Source organism: Heptranchias perlo, chromosome 3 (genome assembly GCF_035084215.1).
Source record: "Heptranchias perlo isolate sHepPer1 chromosome 3, sHepPer1.hap1, whole genome shotgun sequence".
NCBI lineage: Eukaryota > Metazoa > Chordata > Chondrichthyes > Hexanchiformes > Hexanchidae > Heptranchias > Heptranchias perlo.
This window is the reverse complement of record NC_090327.1, coordinates 62890607-62912112: the sequence shown is the minus strand read 5'-3', so window position 1 is coordinate 62912112 and position 21506 is coordinate 62890607. Positions and strand designations below refer to the sequence as shown.

The window sequence follows — 21506 nt, the reverse complement described above, 5'->3', positions numbered from 1 at the left end:
TGGCTGCTGCATTTGATATACAACAACAGCATTTCAAAAGTAATTTGTGTGAAGTTCTTTGAGATGTGGTAAGGCACTATATAAATACAAGTGTTTCTTTTCTTCTTAACTAATTTATAATCTTATATCATAATTAGATACTACAATTATGAAATATTAAAATTCAGTAGTGTAGCATATTACTGTTCCAATATATTATGCCACAAAATGGAAGGACACAGTTTTGTGGGCCTGCAACTCTCAGCCATGTGAGTTCCCAAACTTGACTGTTCAGTTCAAGAGAATGGTAAGTGGAGTGGAAGGAAAGCATCTGGAGAGTCAATTGCCAGTTGCTTATCACATTAATGGGTACAAATTTTAAAATCAAATCAGAAAGGGAAATGCTTTTTCCGGTCAATAAAATAGGCAAATTACTTTGTTTTACAATTGATAGTATGTGTGACTAAAATTCAGGTTTAAGGAAGTATCATTGATATTATTTAACCACATAACCTGAAAGTACCATTCAGTATGAAAGTTTTGTCAGGATTCTCCTTTCAAATGTTACCAGATCCAAGAAGGCAGTAGCTTGATGATATATCATCGCTGGCTCCCTGGAGGAAAGCTAAGTATCAACTGAAAAAGAAGAAAAAATAAATGGCTGAATTTTTCTGCTTTTCTTTAGGGGATCTAGTAAAAATGGAAAGGGCAGAAGAGATTAGTTTAAATTTGAAATGACCAATAAGAATTTACTGAGAGAACTACCTGTCAAATCACCAAGGGGAACCTGTAGCAGAGATTCAATAAAAAACTCATAAATCATTATACCTTTATTATCAGGTACATACCTTATGAGGATCTACTTATGTGGATTTCTACTTCCAGCATGGCGCTAGAGGTTTCTTTTAAGCTCAGTTGACCATCTGAGCATCTGTTCTACTGGTGGATTCTCATAAGTCTCATATCTGAGTATTAAAGTGTAATAATTGGTGTTTGTTTTGATCTGTGTTCCAGGTTCCAATAGTTTATTTATCTTATGGTTATTTTTCTCTCACAGCTTCTTACAACTTATTTCAGCTTTAAAGTAATCACTTTTGCCCTTTTCATTTTTAAACATCTTTTGAGAACAGGTAAAGGCTTCAGCCTGCTGTTGTCACCTCACCCTGACCACGTCCCATATTCCGGGAACAGTGTCATTTAAATATTGCAAGTGGATGCCCAAGCCTGTAACAGCACAATACGAGTGCCTGCCCCAAGAAGGCAGGAGGACTCGGAGTGGCACTCTGCCATTCTGAGGGGGAATCCAGAGACCCAGATCAGGCTGAAGAAAAAGAGACAAGATTTTTTGTATTTTATACTTCAGCTCCCTATAGCCTCCATAGTAACAGCAATTAATCAGGCCCAATTTTAGGCCCACAATCAGATGTATGACTCCTCCCAGCTGTGCCTACTAAGGACATATCTGGCGGAATTGTCGGGGTAGCCCGGGAATACATCCAGAAATGCCTTCAAATTGCCCCCACAATGTAAGGGAGGGTTGGCTGAGAAGTACCATTGCCCTCCCCTCCCCTATAAGTTCAATTTTTTGGGCATCCTAAGAGGGGTGAAATCATGGCAGGTCCAGATTTCAGCCTCTTTTCCAACTTCTCCCACCTCACACCACAATTGCGTTCAACTTATGCAATTTTTATTGCGTAATTTCTAGGCTAAAATATTCAGCCATTTACTTTGCTCTTCTTTTCCAGGTGCTTAGACCTTTAATGCATTTCATGAAAGCCAGCGATGAGATGTCACAGAGCTATAGCTCATGGCTCTGCTGACAGTTGATGCTAGCATCCTGGCATAACTCTGGTGAGTGAAAAGTTTAATTTTGAATTGAATTTTTGGGTAACAGATGTAGGGAGAGAAATAGTTAATGGCAGTAACTAATTGGTGTCATAATACTGTTTGTATTAAACAATAGTTACTGCTAAGGTTTACTTTCCCTGTAATTAGCAAATGTTTGCTATGGCCTCATGACTTGGCAAGGGAATTTTCATGGCATGTAAACCAACACAATGATTTATTGCAGCATGCCTTTCTGTTGATCATTGTGGGAGAAATGTTCTTCAGAAATGCACCACATTATGTCCTTAATGTAACTCTCATGTTCAGAGATGACAACATATTAGAAATATTAATGTTACTTTTGTGTTATTCCAGATATTTATCCTAGCTTGACACAAAGGGAAAATAAAATTGTAGAAAATTGTGAGGGGTCTTGTTCATATTCACAGCAAGGTTCTGCATGTCAAATATAAAATGCATTGGATATTCGGCTATATGTTCATCTATTTATTAATGTTAGCAAAAAAGTCAGCAGAAGTATAAAGGAGGAAATCAGCTTTGTACTGAACGCCAACTTTTTGTGCTGAATATAGCAAATAAAGCAAAAGATACCAATTGGTCCTTCATAAGTTAGTAATTAGATCTTGCAGCTTTAGTGCTCTCAGTACCACGATTACCATTATATTTTAGAAGACAGTGTTCCTTATCAGAAACATCTGTGAAAACTCTGGGGATAAGTATTAGCAGATGACTAATAAAATATTAGTTATTACAAATAAAATTACGCTATGGTGTTTTACCTGGCACATGATAAAGGTAGGTTGTAAGGATCTTTGGGATATGATCTATATCGTAGAATTGGGCTGATCTGTCACCATTGAATTATGGCTAGTGCCATAACCATGTCCCATGAGTTTAATCATGCACTTTGGTTAAGTTAAATAAATTAAGTAAAAAGATTTGAAAAGATGGGTTTGATATTGTTTTGTGGTTTAGTTTCAGTGCAGTTGGGCGCAGTGTGAGTAAATTATTAAGAGATGTGGATTTAGAATTTTTATTTTGAATAGTTTCTTCGTATGAATTTCTCAAAGAAAAATTAGCTTCAATAATTTGAAATATTTTGCAATGTTGCATTCCTACTGACTAATGATCCAGTTCTTAGGCTGGAATTGCTACAGCCAGGTTAGAATTGCCAACATTAGCTGATAGGTGAACTGAGCTGTCATGCCTGCCTTCCCTTCCTATAGTGTTCTCTGATTCTTTTCTACTCCAGACCATGTGCTGTGTTAAGAAATGATGACATCAGCAGCTTAATGTTACCAAATTTGTTTGCTTGTTAGAAAGTAAACTTGGATAGCTTAATTCCAAAGGGAAAATATTCAATCATTTGAAATTGAGCTGCATCCAAACAGCTTCCAGTATATGTTAGTAATTTCCACTGAAAATATTGGGAATCATGGCTGTTTTTGGCTGCTCTTGATGGGAAAACCAGTTGGAGTAAGGTAGTGGATCCCAATTAGTTTTTCTTTTAATTCACAACTGTTTAATACCTGTAAGAAAATGTACTTATTTTTATCCTTCCACACTTTCTTGCATGCACAGGTTTTATATTTTAAATGGCAGGAAAGGACTGAGTCAAGAAAGAGGAAATATCAAAATCATTGAGAGAAATTGATTTCCATGCTTCACTAGCTTACTCTAACAGATTTTGTTCCTTCTTTCTTTCAGACTTCCGCTACAATGATCTTGTTTCTCCACATTATCTGGACTTAATAGCCAATCTCTCTGGGTGTACTGCTCACAGGCGGTTTCCGAACTGCTCAGACATATGTTTTCACCAAAAGTATCGAAGCCATGATGGCACATGTAACAACCTCCAGCATCCAATGTGGGGGGCCTCACTTACAGCATTTGAGAGAATTCTAAAACCAGTTTATGAAAATGGTTTTAGCCTCCCTAGAGGTACTGAATCCAATCATTTATACAATGGCCATCTTTTACCTCTCCCTCGCCTTGTTTCAACAACAATGATTGGGACAGAGACAATAACTCCAGATGACAGATTTACACACATTCTGATGCAATGGGGCCAGTTCTTGGACCATGATTTGGACCTAACTGTGCCAGCTCTCAGTATGTCACGTTTTTCTGATGGACAGTCTTGTAGCTCCGCATGCAATAATGATCCCCCTTGCTTTCCAATTATGATTCCAGAAAATGATCCTCGAGTAAGAAATGCTAGGTGCATGTTTTTTGTTCGCTCCAGTCCAGTTTGTGGTAGTGGTATGACTTCCTTACTGATGAAGTCCGTGTATGCCAGAGAGCAGATTAATCATCTAACATCATACATAGATGCATCTAATGTATATGGCAGCACAGACCATGAATCCATGGAAATTAGAGACCTTACAAATCAGCGTGGCCTGTTAAAAAAAGGCGAAATTGTGCCAAGTTCTGGCAAACACCTGTTGCCTTTTGCCACAGGTCAATCTATAGAATGCTTGAGGGATGAGAATGAAAGTCCTATCCCCTGCTTCCTTGCAGGAGATCATAGGGCCAATGAGCAGGTTGCACTGACAGCCATGCATACCTTGTGGTACCGTGAACATAATCGTATTGCCACTGAACTACTGAGATTGAATCCTCACTGGGATGGGGACACCATCTATCATGAAGCACGAAAAATCATTGGAGCGCAGATGCAGCACATCACATACAACCACTGGCTCCCCAAAATCCTGGGGGATATGGGGATGAAAATGATGGGAACATATAATGGCTACAATCCAAATGTGAATGGTGCAATTTTGAATGCTTTTGCTACAGCAGCCTTCCGTTTTGGTCACACACTGATTAATCCTATTCTCCATCGACTGAATAATTCTTTTCAACCAATTCCAGAAGGTCACCTTCCTCTTCACAAGGCTTTCTTCTCTCCCTTCAGACTTATCCAAGAAGGGGGCATTGATCCACTTCTCCGTGGCCTTTTTGCTTCTGCGGGGAAAATGCGAGTCCCCTCAGAGGTTCTCAATTTGGAACTGACAGAGAGACTTTTTTCCATGGCTCATGCTGTAGCTTTGGACTTGGCAGCAATGAATATCCAGAGAGGCCGTGATCATGGCATCCCTTCGTACCCCGACTACAGAGTTTTTTGTAATATGAGTACTGTCCAGAACTTTGAGGACTTACAAAATGAGATCAAGAATCCAAAAGTTAGAGATAAACTTAAAAGGTGAGTGCCATCCTATTGTGAAAATATATGAGTGGGGGAGAAGGAAAGAGTTTCCTTTACTGATATGTTCAAACACGTAAGAAGATCCCTTTTATTTGAAGCTGTGTAAATAAGCTGGTGAAACAACTGTGGAATGTGAGAGTCAAGTATCCAACGAAAGGATTGAATGTTTTTCTCATTGCAGAATGCACAGAAATGGTGTTTGCGCCAGACAGTAGGGCAGATTTAATGTAAGCGCCATGTGCAAATGTTATACTGCAGCTCACAGCAGTAACAGACACCAAGGCTGCTATTTTTTTCCAGATTATTTACTTTGCAGTTTTGTTACAATGACAGCATGACACAGTACAGCACACATGGCATACATCCTAGTTTAGTTTATTTATTTTCTATAGAGCACTTTGGCATCAGTTGTGCAGGCACCCCTGGCAAAAACTGCTATTTTTTTTAGAACAGTGCCTGAGGTTTCTTGTCAGTAAAGACAAAAGCCTGATTTTCTCCTTCCTAATTTTAGTTGAGTTAATTTGAAGAACACAAAAGTTTAATATACTGGAGAGCACATCTCCCATAGGAACAAGATTTCTTTCCATGTAAGTTATGCTGCAGCACAATACCGGGCCTCTGGCACTGGCCTCTTGGATTGGTGATTGTCACCACAGAATTGATACACTGGCTTTAATGATAGTAAATATAATTTTGGCACAGCTAAATTATGAGGCCCTTAATTTTTTTCATTTAGACTGTCAGTACCAACACAAAATCAAAACAAATAACAGGTGGCTTACTTCCTGGTGCAATATCTTAAGCTACTCTTAAAATGACAAATGAGTCATTAGGGATAGATCTCTTCTGTTCACTATTTGTAGTGAAATCTTAAACCCATTCTTCATATTCATGTGTATAATATTGTTACAAAGGAGGGAGAGAGAAAACAGGAACTATAGGCCAGTTAGCCTGACATCAGTAGTAGGGAAAATGCTAGAATCTATTATTAAGGACATAGTAACGGGGCACTTAGAAAATCATAATATGATTAGGCCGAGTCAACATGGTTTTATGAAAGGGAAATAGTGTTTGACAAATTTATTAGAATTTTTTGAGGGTGTAACTAGCAGGATAGTTAAGAGGGAACCAGTGGAAGTAGTATATTTGGATTTTCAAAAGGCATTCAATAAGGTGCCACACAAGAGGTTGTTACACAAATATAAGCCAAAGATTATGCAAATGTTTCTCAATACCTAAGTCTGAAGTTGAATTTCTGTCAAAATTTAATTATGGATAGAAAAGGAGTACAAACATTACATATTCATTCTGGATCTTAAAACGTAAGTGCTGTGCAAGCCTTTGTGTCCCTCATTAATCCTTGTGACTTGAGATAGAACAGAAACCTAAGTGAAACAAAAGCAAAGAATTGCAGGGGTCTTGATCCAAATATAACAAAGATAATCTGACCCATAGTTCCAGTCACACAAACATAATTGCTGATAAAACTCTAATTTGTAGCAATGTTAAAGCAGTATGTCCCAAAATGTAACTGCTGTTTCAAGCTTAGAACTTGGAAAATGTTATGTTTCATGTTAAAGGGGACAAAACCCACAGTGGTGAAGTCATTCCTTTCAAACATTACTCATTTTTTTTCTTTATTTAATTGTGGTGTATCTTTCTCAGCTGTTTCTTATTCATCTGGATCACAGAATTCCATCTGTACTTACTTATTTAGGCCATGTGAATTGCCGTTTTATCTTCCTGCTGAATTATGGGTAAATGATGCCCATATGATGCACAGTTCCTGTATAAATCACTCCTCCAGTTTTTCATTACTTAAATGATAATGATGTCAGGGAGTGGCCTGTAAGCCTTCTATGAAATAATTTATGCCACGTTCTAACAGGAAAAAGATATGACGACCTAGAAGGCCTAAATAAATCATCATAGACTGTTCTGACAAGAGTAATAGGAAACAGCTGACAAAGGTTATAAACTAAATGGAGACAAAAATGAGTAATACAATGAAGGTACTGAGTTAAGAAAGAAGATTCATTTTCCCTTTTAAGGGCCATCATTGTGGTTTGGAGGAATTTTTTGGGCAGTGTCAGTTCCTGGAACAGTCTAATCAAAAGACTCAGAGGGTGAAATTGAACCTCATTGCGCCTGTTTTCCAGCTGCCATATTAATTCGGACGCTAAAGTGGCGTCACTTGTAGCTGCCTAAAACAGGCATTAGGATCCTTGAAAATCCTAATAAGGGGCCTAATAGCTGTTTTAGGACCCAAACCAAAAATTGGTTCACCCTGAAAACTGTAGGTGTCGGGCCTGCTGCATTACTTGATGTAAATGTGGCCTAACCAGAGATTGCTGGAGGCTGCCACTAAAAAAGTAAGTTTTTTTTTAAATGCTTACCTGAATGTGGAGCCAGGAGGAGGACTTCTGCTCCTGTTGACCCTGCAGGCTGCTGTTAGCCACAATCACCCTCATCCCAATTGCACCCCCCCGGGTTCATGTGAGGTGCTCAATTTGCTCCTTCCAAGACTGGTGAACTGCCTCTGGGGCCGCGACTGTTGCCCGCAGCTGGCCGATGCTATCCTAATGGTCCTATGGCCAGTCACATTTGTATATCTGCTGCAGCATCACAAAGTCAAGTATATGTAAGGGAGGTTGTTTGGCTCATTTAGCTCAAACTTCCATAGAAACCTATGACCCCTTAAGAGCATTCAATTTTCTCTTGAAAGAATTTGTGCCTGCTTTAACCTAGCAAGGCATTAATCTCTCTTTGTGTGAAGAAGTGCTTTCGGACATCAGTCCTGAATATTCCTTTTACTAATTTGTACTTCTTTCACCTTGTCCCACAACCTTAGTTTAATTTGAAATACCATGGACTATGTAGATATGATTTTTATATTAAAGTTTATAAGAACACTTTAAAAAATAAAACGTAAATCAAGTCACCAATTGTTTACCTACATGATATAAAATTCTAGATATATTACATTAGCTGACTGGTGAAAATAGACACACATTAATTGTTTCTGATTCCATTCAACAAACTGCAATGTGAAAAAACCTGAAATCTAGATGGATTGTACTGGTGATGTCACCCATTCTTAGGTCGCAGCAACCTGCTGGCTTCACTTCCCATTTATTTAAATGGAAGTGGATCAATTCTACTTAAAGATGAACTACCCTAGGTTTTTTTTAAAACTGAGCCTGTTTAAAAACTGTTGAAGATGATTTAGCTGTCAACAAACAAATGAATGATCAAAAGCTCCAAAACTTGGAATTATTTTAGGAAAGTGAGCACAGACTTTGCCAGCTTTCCACCCCATACTGTTAAAGAAGTAAACATTGTTTTGTCCATGTGTAAAATCTGTGGACGTGAACAATGCATAAATTTAATGATAAGAAAAATGCTTGGGGCCATATAAAAATATACACTGTACAGTTTCTAGAAATGTATTTAATTATACAAATTGGGCAGTGTTAATCTTGGAATGTTCTAGTTTTTTGGTCTGGATTTGCCCGTTGGGGACGGGTAGCAGCAGGGCAGGACTTCCACTAACCCCTCCAATTCTACCCTGACCCTGATCCCTCATCCTGCAACACCAGAAGGGGCAGAAGAGCCCCGTAGATGAAAAAAACCTATTGGCTTTGTAGGCCTTGGCAGAGATCGAAACTTACAAATGTAAGTGCTGGGGGCTAAATTGGAGGAAAAGAAGGCCTCTACTAGGCTTTCTTTTTCCATCAGGTGGCCATTACCACAACTATCCTGGGCCTACTGCCGCCTTACTCCAGGCAGTCCTAGTAAGTGGGGTGGATGGAAGGAAAATTTGCCACAAATCTGGGCCCTGCCTCCCTGCTGGCATATGAGCTGATCAGAGAGAGCCAGCATGTCTTTGTTAAAGGTAAGTCATGTCTGACTAATCTACTTGAATTTTTGAGGTGGTCACCAATAAGGGAGACAAGGGAGTGTCTATGGATGTTATCTATATAGACTTCCAGAAGGCATTTGATATGATTCCACACAAAAAATTATTGGCAAAGATGAGACTGCACGGAATTGAAGGTAGACTTTTGACTTAGGTTGGAAATTGGTTGGGAGGCAGGAGAGAGAGTGGGGATGAAGGGTGTGTACTCAGGGATCCGTTCTGGGGCCTCAACTTTTTATCATATTTATTAATGATTTGGATGAAGGAATAGAGAGTTTGCAGATGACACTAAATTCCAAGGGATAATAAGATGTGCAGATGGGAGCAGAAAGTTGCAAAGGGACATAGACAGATTAAGTGAGTGGCCAAAACTATGGCAGATGGAGTTCAATGTGGGCAAGTGAGAGGTCATCTACTTTGGACCTAAAAAAGATAAATTGGAGTATTTTCTAACAAGTTAGAAACTGTAGAGGAGCAAAGAGATTTGGGAGTACACAAATAATTTAAAGCTAATAGACAGGTACAAAAAGTAATCAAAAAGCCCAATGGAATGTTAGCCTTTATCTCAAGGGGGCTGGAATACAAAGGGGAGTGGGTGCAGCACAGATTCACCAGAATGATACCGGGGCTTGGAAGGTTAAATTATGAGGACAGCTTGCATTTGCTTGGCTCGTATTCCCTTGAGTACAGAAGATTGTGGGTTGATCTAATCTAGGTGTTTAAAATGTTAAAAGGATTCGAAGGGGTAGTTACAGGGAATATATTTTCTCTGGTGGGGGAATCAAGAATGAGGGGACATAATCTTAAAATTAGAGTTAGGCCATTTAGGAGGGAAATCAGGAAGCAGTTTTTCACACAAAGCGAAGTAGAAATCTGGAAATTACTCCCCCAAAAGTCTGTGGATGCTGAAACAATTGGAGCTGAGATCGATAGATTATTGTTAGGTAAATTTATCAAAGGATATGGGGCTAAGGCGGGTAAATGGAATTGAGGTACAGATCAGGCATGATCTAATTGAATGGCGAAGCAGGCTCGAGGGGCTCCTCCTGTTCCTATGCGTGTGACAGGCAGTTAAGCGACAGCCAGCGGCGGTGAGGGGGGAGGGGGAGGGAGGAGGGGGAGGAGGAGAGAAGGGAGGGAGGGAGGGAGGGAGGGGGGGGAAGGGAAATCTAGTTTGGATGAGGAGGCAATGGTAGGCTTTGCTGCCCAGCTTTCCTGCCATTTCTGGCACAATCTCACCCCATTTCAGGTGAAATTGTGCAGAAAAATGCAGCTTTTTGTGTGTGATTTGGCCCTCAAATGCTAGTCTATCTACCCATCATAAACAGTCAGTAAGGCTGAAGCTGTCACATTCCTGTAGGGTTTTATACATCTGTGTCATATGAAGTATTGCCCAACATGTGATGTAAAGTCAACAGATTGGAATTTGACACTTCGGGCTCGATATTAGAAGGGAGGCGGGTTGGCAGTGGGGGGTCGACTGGGCACGTGGGTAACGCGCCCAGTGAAATCGGTGGGTTCCGCACGCGACCGTAAGTAAATTGAAGCCACTTACCTTGGCTTTGGGTTTCGTGCTGGAAAGCTGCGCAGTGGGCGGACTGTGCACCCGCATCATAGGCTGTCAGCTGGAGGAGCCCTATTTAAAGGGGCAGTCCTCCACTGACTGATGCTGCAGAAAGTAGGCAAAATTACAGCATTGAGCAGCCCGGGGGGAAGGCTGCTCCCAGGTTTAATGATGCCTCACTCCAGGTCTTACTGGATGGGGTGAGGAGGAGGAGGATCTTCCACCTGGCAGACGGGAGGAAGTGACTTGCCTCTGCCACCACGAAGGCCTGACTCGAGGTGGCAGAGGAGGTTACCAGCACCACCAACATATCACGCATCTGCATACAGTGCAGGTGGCGCTTCAATGACCTAACCAGGTCAGCCGAAGTGAGTACACTTACTCATTCCCCTACACTCCGTCTGCCACATCACCGCCTCCATCCCACATCTCCTTCTGCACTGCCAACACTACTCTATCACATCACTCCTCACACCCACTGAACCCTCATCCTCATCTTACCTGCATTTCCTCACCTCCCCAGTACTCATCCCACCACTACCACTCAACTCAATCCTCATACAATCTCATGGCTCCATCTCGTGCATCTCTTTCACAGTCAGCCTCACCCAACCTGCCACTACCTGTGCTGCAGCCACAGGGCATGCATCACTTATGTGTAGTAGTAAGCATAAGGCAAACGTGTCGTGAGCATGAAGGGGATGCACAAGGGTGTTTGAGGGTTTGCCATGGTTTTTACTTATATTTGATTTCTGATCAACTCACATTACATATTATATTGTCACCACTACTGCCATGTCTTGGCCATTCTTGACTGGCTTGTGCAATAAGGCCCTTTCATGAGGTTCTCCATGAACATCCTTGATGCCACCCATTGGGTCACCCTACAGTGGGTGTATGTGTAGTTGCACGACTACTTTGTGCAGGTGCCTGTTGCGCAGCACTGTGTTGTGGAGCTCCACGTGGCGGAGGTGGACGGCATGCCTGGCGAGACTGGTGATGTTGCTCGTCCTCCAATGGAGTGATGAATGCAGCTATGGAACACCCCCCCACCATCTTGACGGTGTGAGTGTGAGGGGGTCCACAAAGTAGGTAAATGTGTTTGGACAGCAGAGTTTAGGGCATGATGTAATAATTTTGAGTGTGGAGACAACGGTGTTGCAGGCAAAACTTTGTCTGAGGTGACAGAGTGCCCTGCTGCAATGAATGAGGTATTCCCCCCAACTGTCAAGGAATCCTCTGCATCTCCCAATGGCTGCTGACTGAAACACGTCTGCTATAACAGGGAGTGTTTCCCACAGCATGGGAAACACGCTCAAGAGAGTCCAAAATCACATCCCTGCTAAAATCTCTTCCCAATGAGGTCTTTCAACGACCTCAAGTACATCCCTAACTATCTAAACTGTCATCCTGTCGGCTTTAATTGCCGGAGGGAGTTCTGCATGCGGGGGTTGCCCGCGCACCGATTCGTGTCATTGGGGAACCTGGAAGTGGGCGTGTTGGAGCCGGGCTCCGGACCCGCTCCGGGATTCCCCAATTTTAGGAACCCTCCCCCCCCCCCCCCCCCATGAAGGCACCCGCTCGGCCATCCTAAAATTGACCCCTTCATCTGGCAGTTTTTTATCATAAATGCATCAGACTGATTGAGAGAGGAAGATATAAATTATTTTAGTTCATCACAGGATACTCTTCTGAGGTTAGGACGTTGAGACAAGCACTTCACCCAAGCACTGCAACGCTTGACTGTGTTCTGTTCCGCATACACACAAATTAATACTATAATTTAATCCTGAGAAAGTAAGAAACTTGCATAAGGAGCTTTGCATCCATTTTCAATTGTCTGGATGTGATATGATGTATTTCTGAAAATTATAAAATACCAGCAGATGTCGTGTGATGTTCATAGTCGTCTGGTCTTTCCAATCTTCTTGTGTTGGAGAAGAAGTAGAAGAGGGCAGGAAGAACACAAATCAGCACAGGATTGTATGGTACTGGATAAGCTCTTCTTTCTTCTGCTCACATCCCAACAATACAGCCAGCGGTGCCCGCCAGCACCCCCACCTCCCCACCACCCTGCCTCAGTGAAATTTGCAGACCTTCCCCCTCCTCTTGGTCAATCATCTTTTCCATCTGACTCCCTTGGTTTATGTTGTTCTGCATTCAGTCCTTTTAAATTATGCCTCCAGCCATGAATTCCTGCCCCTCCTCTGTATTCCTGGCCAACGTCTGGCGAAGGTCTGCAAATTGACTACCCCCTGGGGTCAGTGGCGCACACTTTCAGTGAGTGAAAGTGGCCACCTACTTAAGAAATGCCAGTGCATCAGTTTTGCAGAAAGCCCAGGACAGCAAGTTGAATGGACTGCTATTTTAAGGTGACAGGTGCATTACACCATGTAAAACAGTGTTTTGTTCTGTCACTAAGGTAGAACTGTGTAGAACAGACCAGAACGTGGTAATTACAACCAGTCAGAAAAACCTATCAATCAAAATAAAACAGAAACTAAATCAATCTAACTACTCAAAATGTATTTCATTGTTCATTTTTTTCCCCCACAACTCAAATATCCAGGGTTCAAATCATATAATATAAAACAATGTATTTCACAAGAACATAACTTTGTCCTTTAAGTATCTTTATTAACATTTTCACATGGAGGCCTCAGCTTCTCTCAAAAGCCTGGGCTTGGAGTTGATATTCTTCCTGCAGTTCTTAGGATGCAGCAGTCGGAGGTTTACATTGTGGAGAATCTCTCAGCATGAGAGTTTCTGTGAACTCGAAACAATTTTTGTTTTTCCAAATGATTTGAAAAAAATCTGGAGGATTCATTTTACAAGTTTTTTATGTGTTGAAGTTTCAGTACTTATTTTTCTGAGAGGGAGAGGTTGTTGAAAGACAGACTGTGATAATTAAAACACCTTCACTTTATTTTGTTTATACTGAGAATTCAAAAACTTCCTTCATTGTCTCAGCATAGAAGTCTTAAATTTGTTTCCAAATTCTTTCACTGGAAATGCACACTGCTCCATTACTTCCATACCCCAACACCAGCCCACACATTGCAAGAAGTTCCAAAGTGCTCCATAGTCAGTAAATTACTTTTGCAGTAAAGTCACTGTTAATAGGTAAGCAAATATGATGTAGATGTGTGCACAGTAAGTACATTAATTTGAGAACCATACTCCCAACCCAAGACGAGGCCTCTGCAAGAAAATGTTTTCTAAACATTTACAAGAATATGTGGATAATGCCGAGTTTAAAAAAATAAGCATTTTAATCTCAATTGTAGAATTTGTATAGAATTCTTGTCTTATAGTGTAATAAGCTTTACTTATGTGGCTATATTTTTGGCCAGCTGAAAAATTCAAGATGGCAGCTCAAATCAATGTCAGAAAATTATTTGATTGGTCAGCTTCTGCAAGCTATCAGTTCAGGATTGGTAGCTTTGGAAAAAAAATATTGCTCAAGTTTTAGAATATTAAACAAAATTCTGCAAATGATTTGTTAAAATTCAATCAGTAGTTGTTCAAATTGGGAAATAATGGGTGTTCAGGGTAATTGTACAAACTGTGAAATCTATTAGTAGTCACTGAATTGAACTGCTTTTGATTTGGTCAGGTTTAGTCAATCCGATATTTAATTGGTAACTCAACAGATTTATCCTCATTTCAGCCCATCGCTAATTTTTGCTGCCAATTGCTAATTTTTGCCCAATGTGTGATATCTTAAGCTGAGGTGTGACATCCCTGAAAGGCATGGCACAATTGGCATGCACTAGATGCAAGACTTTTAACTTGACAATATATTGTCAAAAACATTCATCCAGTTATGTATTATGCTGTTCGATGTCAAACTTTTTTTTTTAATATTTCAGGTTGTATGGTACACCACAGAATATTGACCTCTGGCCTGCACTGATGGTCGAAGATATAATTCCTGGCACAAGAGTGGGACCCACCCTCGTGTGCCTGTTTGTAACTCAATTTAAATGGCTGAGGGATGGTGACAGGTAGGACACTTTTGAAATGGACAGAGGATGTGTGATGTGGCAGTGATAGATGACAATAAATTAAATAGAATAAATGTTTTGCAGACACAATGGGGGTAATTTTAACCCCCAAGAACTGGTGGGTTGGGGACAGGTGTGCAGTAAAAATGGTTGATTTTTGGAGCGGGACAGCATCCGGGCTCCAACGTGCCCACTTCTGGGTTTAACACAGGTGCGTTAGGATACGTGCGTGCAACAGAAACCCGGAAGTTCCATCTCCACTTAAAGCCGGCGGTCTGATACTTAAAGGGGCAATGTACCTCATTGCAATAGTTAAGGCACTTAATTTTTTGTGTATTACAAATGTAAAACAAATTTAACCTTACCTGTTTGGGTTTCCCATCGCTTCCGATTCATATCAAGTGAAAGCAGGCAGTAAGGGCTGGATTCATGAGATGAGTGCCTTTATTGAACTGCTTGTGAGCCCGGAGGAGCAGGGGTGATTCATCCAAGCTCAACTGGAGTGATCGGACCCCCGCAATCGGCCGACCAACCCCCCTACCTCGATGCTGGACACTATGCCTGATGCTGGACCTCCCCGATGTGCTAAACCCCCTAATCTTCTCCAAGGCCTACCCGCTGTCATCCATGTCACCCCACCTCCCCCCACCCCTCCAATTTCTTCCACGGTCCACAATCTCTCTCTCCCTCCCTTCCCCCCCCCCCCCCTCTCCAATTCACAGCTCCTTTCATTTCCGACAGGCAGCCAGCCTGTCAATCTGGCTGCTTGGAGCGTGGGAAATCCAGAAGCACAAATACTTACCTTCAATTGACTTGCGATCGTAGATTGCGACGCTCTCATTTGGCTTCCAGGTTCTCCACGCGAACGTCTGCGGATGCGTTGGGTTCTCGGCCCCAAGATAAAATCATACCTAATGGATTTGAAGGTTGACTGCAGTAATGAAGTATTTCTCATGCACTGCTGCTCCCATGTTAGTTTTTAAAAAATTGTTTACAGCTATTTGTTTTGATGGGAAACCACCCTGGGCAATATTAGTAAAGAAAGAATTGAAGTGTTCATATGAAATTCATTAGTGCGATTGTATGAAATACTTTTGTTTATTAACACATTCAGTACTAATATCACACACAATGCTTTCAACCCATTGAAGTACTTTTACATTTTGGCATCTTTTGTCAGGACTATTAAAACAGTCAGCCAAGATTTTATGCTTTGGAAATAGTTTAGACCCAAATTACTAAAAGAGTCAAATGGAATTGAGTACCCAATTTACCTCATGTGCATGATCTTCAGCTACAGATTTGAATAGGTGGAGGGAGTACACTATTGGTAGGAGTAGAAAATGGCATATACGTGAACTTTACAGGAAGGGACAGTTCGGTCTGGATTTTCCTCGGCCGGTTGGAAACATGGCAAGGCAGGACTACTGTCCACCCATGTGATGCTGCCGGCACCTGACTTCATTTTCTTGAGGGAGCAGGGTGGGTTTAAAATGGGAATCCCGCTGTTGAATGTTTCTCCACTGCTGGGATGGATGGAATTGTAATTTGGCTGCAGCAGTTAAAAGGCCGCTGCAGCTCAAAGGACAGAAGACAATTTAATTGTTAAGGAGGCAGAGACAGAGCAAGAGTGAAAGTAGGATGGCAGACGATGGATCAGCATCAGGGATGTCTGCTGTGGTCAGAGCCACAAGATTCTTGGAAGCTTCTGTGAAGGTGATGTTGGCAGAGATAAGAGCAATGCCTGCAGGAAGCCCCAAGAAATGGTGTTGCAGGAAGTGTGGAGGAAGGTGACCAGGCAGGCCACAGGCAGTCAGTACCACATCAACCACTCCACAAGTGGCAATACAACGCCATAAACTTTTTAATGACCTCAGCAACTAGGCCAAGGAAAGTGAAAGTATGAATAACAAGGCACATCCTGAAATAATTCTGGAAGCATGCTCTCTTCCACACCATCCATGTCCACACGGTATAACTGAAGAGATGAATGTGATAGTTAATAGGCACCAGATACCTCAACAACCTGTAATTCATTTCTCTATAATGACTCAGAATACAGACTAGTTTGAAAGCTAAAGCCCTTAAAATGTCAGTCCCTTTTAAAACAAATAATAGTATGAACATTTGTGCATAGGTTATTATTTTCTGCTGTATCAAAAGTATTTGTACTTCCAATATTGTGGATGTATAACTGTCTGATTAGGAATTACATCAAAAGTTAGAAGATTGCATATCAAAAAAAATTCGTTAGTCATTTGGTCCTTTTTTGGTTTATTAATCAGAGACTTTTTTTCTTGATCTCTTGTGGTGAGGAAAGAAGTATACCTGACTGCCTAGTGATTAGGATGAAGATGTGCCTAGTTTCTGATAGCTAGGATTTTTTCGATATAGGCTATGTTAATTAACTCTTTCAAAAAGAACAAAATAAATATTGGGGTAGATTTCCAACTTGCCTCTTAGGCATAAAACTGGGGTTACGGATCAACCTTCAATTACAAAAACTGCCTGACATTTATTTCCATTAATACCTGGGCAGTCAGATTGTAAACAAGGAACAACAAGTGCAGTCCTGGGGATTGGAGCTGGAAGCTGGAAGCACATGAGGGACATATGAAAGACAAAGGGCACAATTTTAAAAGGGAAAAATGGGTGGGTTGGGGGTGGGGGGTGGGGGGGGGCATTGAAAATTGCAGCTATTTTGGACCCGCCCCCAATATGCCCACTTCCGGTTTTCACCGGGGCGGAACGAGGGGCGAGCGACCAACCCGCTTCCAGGACGCGGTTTGGTGATTAAAACTTTTCAAGGAGGCTGCGGGCCTCCATTTTTCCAGAGTTTCCAATTTCAACTCCTGGGGGCCTGGATTCCCGGGCCTTCCCTTTTACGCCACGTGAAAGAAGGTGAGAAGGCCCGAAACTAACAGGTTGCCAGGTTGTGGACTCGGAGGAGCAGGAGTGCTTCCCCCAAGCCCAAAAAGCCTACCTGCAGTGACCCCCTCCCCCCCCCCCCCCAATGATCGCGACCCCCCGTGATAACCCTCGATCCTGACAACACCACCCCCCCCCCACCGTGACTGACACCTGATCCCTTCCCCACCCCCGCCAATGCCTCCCGTGGCCCCCACCCATGGCCCCCCCCCCCATATCCATGCAAACAAAGATTTCCTAAAGACTTATCTGAACACGTACTCTCCCTGGCTGTTCTCCCATCCGACTGAGACCAGCCTTCCGGGAGACCCGTACTTCCCGGCTCGGGGTCAAAATAATGCCCATAATATCCAGTTCAGATCACAGAGGTTCTGTTCTTGCACCCTGGGTTATGCTATCTTATAATTAGACGTTGGGCAGTATGGACATGTATGGGAATGTAAGGTGCTAAAAGTTAAGTTGGTGACCAGCATTGCTGTACCCAAAAGAATATCTAAGGCAGACCTGAAACTTGTAAAAGCGAGTATGTACAGTGCAGTTTGAATGATAGTGATTATTTTGACTGACTGCAGAGATTTAATTTAGTCCAATTTCCATTAAACGAAGCCAGAATTTTCTTGTTACATTCATGTCCACAAACCTGAGGGCTGCAGGCTCAACCATTCGACAAGGTGCCACATAAAAGATTATTGCTCAAGATAAAGAATCACTGGATTGGGGGTAATATTCTGGCATGGGTGGAGGATTGGTTATCTAACAGGAAGCAGAGAGTTGGGATAAATGGTTCATTCTCGGACTGGCAACCAGTAGCCAGTGGTGTTCCGCAGGGGTCGGTGCTGGGTCCCCAACTCTTTACAATCTATATTAATGATTTGGAGGAGGGGACTGAGTGTAACATATCAAAGTTTGCAGATGATACAAAGATGGGAGGGAAAGTAGAGAGTGAGGAGGACATAAAAAACCTACAAGGGGATATAGACAGGCTGGGTGAGTGGGCGGAGATTTGGCAGATGCAATAAAATATTGGAAAATGTGAGGTTATGCACTTTGGCAGGAAAAATCAGAGAGCAAGTTATTATCTTAATGGCGAGAAACTGGAAAGTACTGCAGTTCAAAGGGATCTGGGGGTCCTAGTGCAAGAAAATCAAAAAGTTAGTTTGCAGGTGCAGCAGGTGATCAAGAAGGCCAACAGAATGTTGGCTTTTATTGCTAGGGGGATAGAATATAAAAACAGGGAGGTATTGCTGCAGTTATATAAGGTATTGGTGAGACCGCACCTGGAATACTGCATACAGTTTTGGTCTCCATACTTAAGAAAAGACATACTTGCTCTCGAGGCAGTACAAAGAAGGTTCACTCGGTTAATCCCGGGGATGAGGGGGCGGACGTATGAGGAGAGGTTGAGTAGATTTGGACTCTACTAATTGGTGTTCAGAAGAATGAGAGGCGATCTTATTGAAACATATAAGATTGTGAAGGGCTTGATCGGGTGGATGCGGTAAGGATGTTCCCAAGGATGGGTGAAACTAGAACTAGGGAGCATAATCTTAGAATAAGAGGCTGCTCTTTCAAAACTGAGATGAGGAGAAACTTCTTCACTCAGAGGGTAGTAGGTCTGTGGAATTTGCTGCCCCAGGAAGCTGTGGAAGCCACATCATTAAATAAATTTAAAACAGAAATAGACAGTTTCCTAGAAGTAAAGGGAATTAGGGGTTACGGGGAGCGGGCAGGAAATTGGACATGAATTTAGATTTGAGGTTAGGATCAGATCAGCCATGATCTTATTGAATGACGGAGCAGGCTCGAGGGGCTGATTGGCCTACTCCTGCTCCTATTTCTTATGTTCTTATGTTCTTAACCGCAAATAACATATGACCAGCCTAATCGTCCATCACCAGGCCTAGCTCAAACAACTGAAAAAAATATTGCCTCTACTTCTGCAAGGTCAAATCATCCTATTACTCGAGGCTGAAACAAGAGGGCAAAGCAATTCTGAAACTCCTGTCCTCCTCTACAAACTGCCTCCTTTGTTCTCCCTCCCCTGCCCTTTCTGGATGGCAGATGCAAGGAGGTGATGCGTTTCTTTGTCTATAAAATTGATGCTATCCATTCAGCTGCCTCAGCCTTCTGCAACCTCTCTACCTTGCCTGATCATACACAGCTCACCCTCCACTCCAACTCTGACCTCAGAATAACCTAACATTGCCTCATTTCCATTGTAGCCCTTACCAGATTCATCTCCTCCATGAGATCCAATGTATGCTCCCTTGATCCCTTCCTCACTTAGCTCCTGACTACTAAACTGCCCCAACTCAGCCCAATAATCCCCCACATTGTCAACTGCTCCCTCTCTTCAGCTGCTGTTCCCCCCCGCCTTTCAAAACTGTTATAATCGCCATGTTATTTTTAAAATTCTACACAGTCAACCCTCTGTCCTTTCCAACTACCACTCCAAATCAACCTCCCTATCCTCTGTAAGATTCTGGAAGATGTTGTTCCCAACCATCTCAATGCGCAACTCTCCCACCATTTTCCTGTTCAAATTCCTTCAGTTTGGTTTCCAAAATGCCCACAGCACTGGTCAAAGTCACCAATGATATTCTGTGTGACTGTCATCACGGTATGTTATCATTCCTCCTCCTCAACCCCCATAGCATTGAACACAGTCGACTACACTATCCTCCTCCATCACCTCCCCTCTGTGGTCCACTTCTATGATATTGCTCTCACATGGTTCCATTTCTAATTGCTCCACTGGTGCCAGCACGTCTCCTACAATGGCTTATCTTGCCATGCCACACAATCACTTCTAGTGTGTCCCAAAGTTTCAGCTTTCTCCTCCTGCTATTTTTCATAAGTTTGCTGAGATGCAGCATATCTATCTGTAAGCATGGGCTCAGCTTTCATATGGATGCTGACTGTACTCAACTTTAGCTCTCCACAATCACCCTTGGTTCTATGACTGTTGCCGTGCTGCCTGACTGACTGTCCGACAGATCAAGTTGTGGATGAGGACATTGGCAAGACTGAAGCCATCCTGTTCAGCTCATCAGAAACTCTGTACTCTAGCCTATGATTCCATACTCCTTCTGGATGCCTGCTTCAACTCGACATGATACTGTGCAACATTCATGTCCTGTTCAGTCCCATATCCAGTCCATCATCAACATGCCTGTTTTCACCTCTGAAATATCATCTGCCTCCATCCCTACCTCATCTCCATTGCTAAAACCCTCATTTATGTCTTTATCACCTCCAGACTCGACTATTCCAATGTTATCCTCATTGGCCTCTTGCGTTACATCCTTTGTAAACTCTCACACAAAAGTCCCACTCACCTAGAACCTCTGTGATTGCAAACCTTCACTAGCTGCCTGTCTCTCAGCACATCAAACTCAAAATCAGTGTTCTTGTCAACAAATCTCTCCAAAGCCTCACTGTTCCCAGCTCAGCAACTACATCCAGCACCTGTCCCTGTTTGCACCCTCTCCTATTCCAGCTCCACTCTATTGTGCATTCTCCTCCTCTCCTATCTGGATAACATTCTGTTATTTTAATATAAAATAGTGAACTCTCATGCAATTTAGTAATTATCAAGGTTTGGCTTGGCCTGGCCTGGCTTGATTGAGCCAGCTAAATTCAAATCAGCTTTGTATTTTGGCCTCGATCCATGGTAATTTTTATTGAATACATTTGTGAATAAATATTCAAAACAAATCTTTTCAAAATATTTATTGTAGCACTAGTGCTGTTGCTTGGAGACAAACTAATTTTTTTAAAGGGCCCCTAATGTTTAACATGAAACAGTCGCACATATTAGACACTGTCTCCAATTTGCTCACTCCTGTTACAAATCTTTAGCTCAGTTTGAGTTTTAAATTTGCTCTACACCATTTGTACAGCACTAGAAAATGTCCTATACGATACTAGTTCATCTCCTGAGGTATTGCTCATGGGCAAAGATTTTATAAAGGTTTTCTTGTTACCTATCTGTTCCATTGACTAGTCCCAGGCTCCAGTGTACACAGTTTTACTCACTTTAGCCCC

General features: G+C 42.1%; 1 protein-coding gene and 1 long non-coding RNA gene across 2 annotated transcripts in view; one reads left to right on the top strand and one right to left on the bottom strand.

Moving 5' to 3' along the window:
- Positions 1-21506, top strand: part of LOC137314905 (peroxidasin homolog) — a 573760-nt gene that overhangs the window by 496010 nt on the left and 56244 nt on the right. The window contains exons 17-18 of the mRNA XM_067979924.1: positions 3535-5038; positions 14397-14531. Of these exons, the coding sequence (XP_067836025.1) occupies positions 3535-5038; positions 14397-14531 (1639 nt within the window). The remainder of the gene's footprint in view (positions 1-3534; positions 5039-14396; positions 14532-21506) is intronic.
- LOC137314921 (uncharacterized) overlaps positions 1-21506 on the bottom strand; it is a 94030-nt gene that overhangs the window by 54385 nt on the left and 18139 nt on the right. The window lies entirely within an intron of this gene.